The 5,000-nt window shown below is 35.1% G+C and overlaps 1 protein-coding gene across 1 annotated transcript in view; it reads right to left on the reverse strand.

The window, feature by feature from the left end:
* The window catches only part of LOC138867657 (coagulation factor XIII B chain-like), a 24,433-nt gene that overhangs the window by 7,366 nt on the left and 12,067 nt on the right, over positions 1–5,000 (reverse strand). Inside the window, exons 5-7 of the mRNA XM_070144180.1 lie at positions 2,683–2,770; positions 2,453–2,532; positions 1,190–1,310 (exon numbers count right to left, since the gene is read on the reverse strand). Coding sequence (XP_070000281.1) covers positions 1,190–1,310; positions 2,453–2,532; positions 2,683–2,770 — 289 coding nt within the window. The remainder of the gene's footprint in view (positions 1–1,189; positions 1,311–2,452; positions 2,533–2,682; positions 2,771–5,000) is intronic.

Below are 5,000 nucleotides of genomic sequence, written 5' to 3' on the forward strand. Positions count from 1 at the left end.
TAGTTACCCTAAACCCTTAGACTGATTTTCCTAAATCCTTATAGTAGTTTACCTAAACCTTTAGTTTCCCTACTCCTTTAAATTGGTTTTCCCACTCCCTACACTGGTTTCCCCAAACCCTAAGACTTTCCCAACACAGACGTTTCCTGAAATCCTAATTTCCTATTTCCCTAAAAACTTATATTACTTTCCCTATACCGTTAAACTTCTTTCCCTAAACCTTTAGACTGTTTCACTACATCCTTATACTAGTTTCCCTAAACCCCTGTACCAGTTTCCCTAAAACTTTAGTGTTTCACTAAACCTTTAGGCTGGTTTCCGTAAACCCTTAAATTGGTTTCCCTATATGCTTAAACTAGTTTCCCTAAATACTTATACCATCATCCCTAAAACCTTAGACTGTTTCCCTTAACCCTTAGACTGGTTTCCCTAAATAGACTTTTTTCACAAAACCTTTATACTATTTCCCCTAAAGCCTTATACTATTTTCTCTGAACCGTTATACAATTTTCCCTAAATCCTTAGACTTTCCCTAAGTCCTCGTAGTAGTTCCCCTAAACCCTTACACTATTTCCCCTAAACCCATACGCTATTTCACCAAAACATTATACCATTTCCCCTAAAATATTATAAAAGTTTCCCCAAACCTTTATACTATTTTCTCTAAACCCTTCTGATATTTCCCGTAAACCCTTTTACTAGTTTCCCAAAATCCTTATACTATTTCATCTAAACCCGTAGACTGTTTCCCTAATCCCTCGTAGTATTTCCCCTAAACCTTTTTGATATTTCCCCTAAACCTTATACTAGTTTCTCTAAAACACTCTCTTGTTTCCTTTAACCATTTTTCTAATTTCCCTAAACCCTTAAACTAGTTTCCCAATCCCTTTAGACTGGCTTCCCAAAACCCTTAGATTGCCTTTCTTAAATCCTTAAACTAGTTTCCCTAAACCCTAATTCTAGTTTCCCTAAACCCTAAAACTATTTCCCCTATACTCTTATACTATTCCCCCTAAACCCTTATATATGTTTCCATAAACCCATAGACTGGATTCCCTAAGCCTTATACTATTTCCCCTAAATCCTTATACTATTTTCCCTAAATCCTTATACTATTTTCCCTAAATCCTTTTACTATTTTCCCTAGTCCTTATACCCTCATCTCCCCACACGCACAAGACAGACTTACGAATTCTACAATTCAGGAATTCAGGGTCGAGGTCCGTCCAGTTTCCGTTCGTGTCGCATCTGACCGTCGTTGTATTCGTTACGTTGGGGAAGAAATGTCCTTCGGGGCAAAACAGTTCCATCTGAAAGCCAATGTTAGATGTTATTGGATGTTTGAAAACTTTCTGATACAAGACAGCCGCTTGAGTTAGGCAGGTTGAAAGAAGTTGGGGATTTTGAAGATTTTAATGTTCTTCACGTGTTTGTCTTTTTTCTCTTTGTCCATCTCTCTCTCTCTCTCTCTCTCTCTCTCTCTCTCTCTCTCTCTCTCTCTCTCTCTCTCTCTCTCTCTCTCTCTCTCTGTCTCTTATTATACACACACACACACATATATATTTATATATTTATACCTATATACTTTTTATTATATTTATAAATAAGTAAATAAATAAATGAATAAATAAATATATAATACACACACACACACACACACACACACACACACACACACACACACACACACACACACATATATATATATATATATATATATATATATATATATATATATATATATATATATATATATATATATATATATATATATATATGGACTTGTATATAAACACACACATACACACACAAACACACACACACACATATATATATATATACATATATATATATATATATATATATATATATATATATATATATATATATATATATATATATATATATATATATATATATATATATATATATATATATATATATATAGAGAGAGAGAGAGAGAGAGAGAGAGAGAGAGAGAGAGACAGACAGAGAGAGACAGAGATAGATAGATAGTTAGATAGAAAGATATATATATATATATATATATATATATATATATATATATATATATATATATATATATATATATATATATATATAGACATATATATGCATATACACACACTCGTGTGACACTTAACAAGTAATTTCGTAGGAAAAGAAACTTGATTCTGAGTAAAACCGCATTTCAATACAATATGAATAATTATGCATATTTTAAGGACTACTGCGATGAGATGTTTTTTGCTTTTAATGTTGTACTGTGACCTTGGGTCTTGAAAGGCCCGGACGCAGAATGGATTTTCGTTTATCGGTCTGGACGAAACAGCTCTTGCCTGCTGTCGGAAAGTTTGATACAAAATAAAATTTGCTTTCCTACAGTATCATACTGTAATATCTAATCTACGATGCCGTAAGTACGGCGACAAAACTCCTTCAGCATTCTTACCTCGTACCCGGCGGTTCGGTTGACGAAGTCCCAGGTAGTGTTGCCTGGCTCTGGGGCGAGGGGGGGCTCGTCGAGGCACACTCAAGATGGAAACAAAAGAAAAATAAGAAAATGAAAAGTATCTATAACAAATAAAGGTAAAGATGAAAAAAATATAAATATATTATATAAATAGGCGATAACGCCTGATTGAAAAACACACAAGCTTCAAATAATACTATAGTACTTACACCGATCGCACCGTAGTTCAGGGTATACCGCAGTCCAGTTATAATCTTCACAGGTAAGAGTCCACAAATCCGTCACGTTTGGAAAAGTCTGGGGCAAGAATAAGGAAAGAGAAAAGGAGAAAGTATAATGCTATTTTTAGGTTCGACACGCGCGCGCGCGCACACACACACACAGAGACATACACACACTTATATATATATATATGTGTGTGTGTGTGTGTGTGTGTGTGTGTGTTTGTATATATATATATACATAATATATGTATATATATGTATATATATATAATATATGTATATATATGTATATATATATATATATATATATATATATATATATATATATATATATATATGTGTGTGTGTGTGTGTGTGTGTGTGTGTGTGTGTGTGTGTGTGTGTGTGTTTGTGTATATATATATATATAAAATTATGTTTATATGTACATATATACATATGTATATGCATGCATATACATATGTATATATATTATATATACATGTATAAACATATGTATATATATTATATATATACACACATATATATGTATATATATGCATGCACACACACAAACAGGATTTAATTTCATGTCCTACCGAGAGCACCACGACTGAATCATCCTGAGGTCTACAGTGAGATTGTCAGCTACTATTTATCTTGTTGCCGGAGAAGGAATATCAGCATATGTCAACATTTTATTAGTAATGCCAGACCACATATCGCTTGTATATGCAATAAAGAGCAAAGGACCAAGAACACTACCCTGAGGAACTCCAGAAGACACATAGGAACTACCATCAGCATGAGCACGCTGCTGCCTACCATTAAAAAGAGTTAAAATAATTAAAACTTTATCACCAACTTAAAAATTAAACCTCTGTGATTAACAGTATCAAAAGTTGCACTAAAATCCAGCGAGACAAATCTTAACTCATGACCCCTATCTAATGAAGACTGCTTTTAATGCACCAACATAACCAATACATCATTGCAGCCGTCCCTTTCTAAAACCAAACTGAGTCTCTGGAAGAAACGGTTTCAAGTGCATAGAAAGACGTATAGCTAGCAAAGGTTCAAAAACCTTAGATTAAGTTGGTGTAATTAAAATTCGGCCTAAATTCAGTGAGTGAAGACTGTAGTGGGCCCTTGCGAAGAGGGATAACATTGCCAAAGCAATAGCACTCTGAAAATAACCCTTTGCGAACTAACAGACTAATTTAGGAGCTAACGGGCCATTTAGTCTTTTTAAAATCAAAGGAAACAAGCCATATACACACATACAAAATACACACACACACACACACACACACACACACACACACACACACACACACACACACACATATATATATATATATATATATATATATATATATGTATATATATATATGTGTGTGTGTGTGTGTGTGTGTGTGTGTGTCGACATACATATATGTCGCGGTCAATGTGTTGCACGTGAATTGTCCTCACATAACCTGGTCGTCTGTTGACCTTACCTGGCCTAATTGCTCTAGCTTCCGCTACTGCTTCAACACTGCAAAGAGCTGACCTCATGTTTTGGTGATCCTTTCAGTCGTGTTTCCCATGTCTTGTTATCTTGTTACATTTAGGAATACTCAAGGAGTGAAATATCATGCAGCATGGAGAACTCATCGGAGCTCCAATGACCACCCTGCCCCGAACTCGATGCTTTATCGTACGATTGAATGACGATTACCCTCCTCTACCTTCTATAGTCAACGTCCCTGAGGCCTGTAGCATCATAGCGTCATACCGGCCGACTGCGAAACCGAGAGTTGGCCAGCATTTCTTTACAAAAGAAAGGGATTATCACGACAAAGGGATGTGGAGGTGCGATGACAGAACCTGTGGTGTCAGGATTCATGCCATTAATGGGGAAATTGTGGTGGCAAAACCCTATCCTGCTGTCCTTGGGAAGACTGAGGTGAAGATACTGGCAGCCATGAAGGAACGTGCTACTTTAACAGTAGAGCCCATCGCGCATATAGTAAACATATTCTACGCAAGAGTCGAAGTCGGCTGGAATCATTCAGTACCAACTGTAGACGACGTCAAGAGGATCAAATCACTTATTGCAAAATTATGAACTTATATCCTTGTAGATTTGCAATATCTGGAGTAAATAGGTAAAGTAATGGTGATCCCCACAGACCAATAATGATATAGTTAACACAAAAATATTTTACTAATACCTAGAGAAAGAAGTATGATATATGGTTTATGTCTGACACCATCGTTATTATATGTTCTATATAATAAATCATTTTTGTTGAAATTCAGACACTTTCTAAATTTGGTTT

This window comes from Penaeus vannamei, chromosome 31 (genome assembly GCF_042767895.1).
Source record: "Penaeus vannamei isolate JL-2024 chromosome 31, ASM4276789v1, whole genome shotgun sequence".
Classification (NCBI taxonomy): domain Eukaryota; kingdom Metazoa; phylum Arthropoda; class Malacostraca; order Decapoda; family Penaeidae; genus Penaeus; species Penaeus vannamei.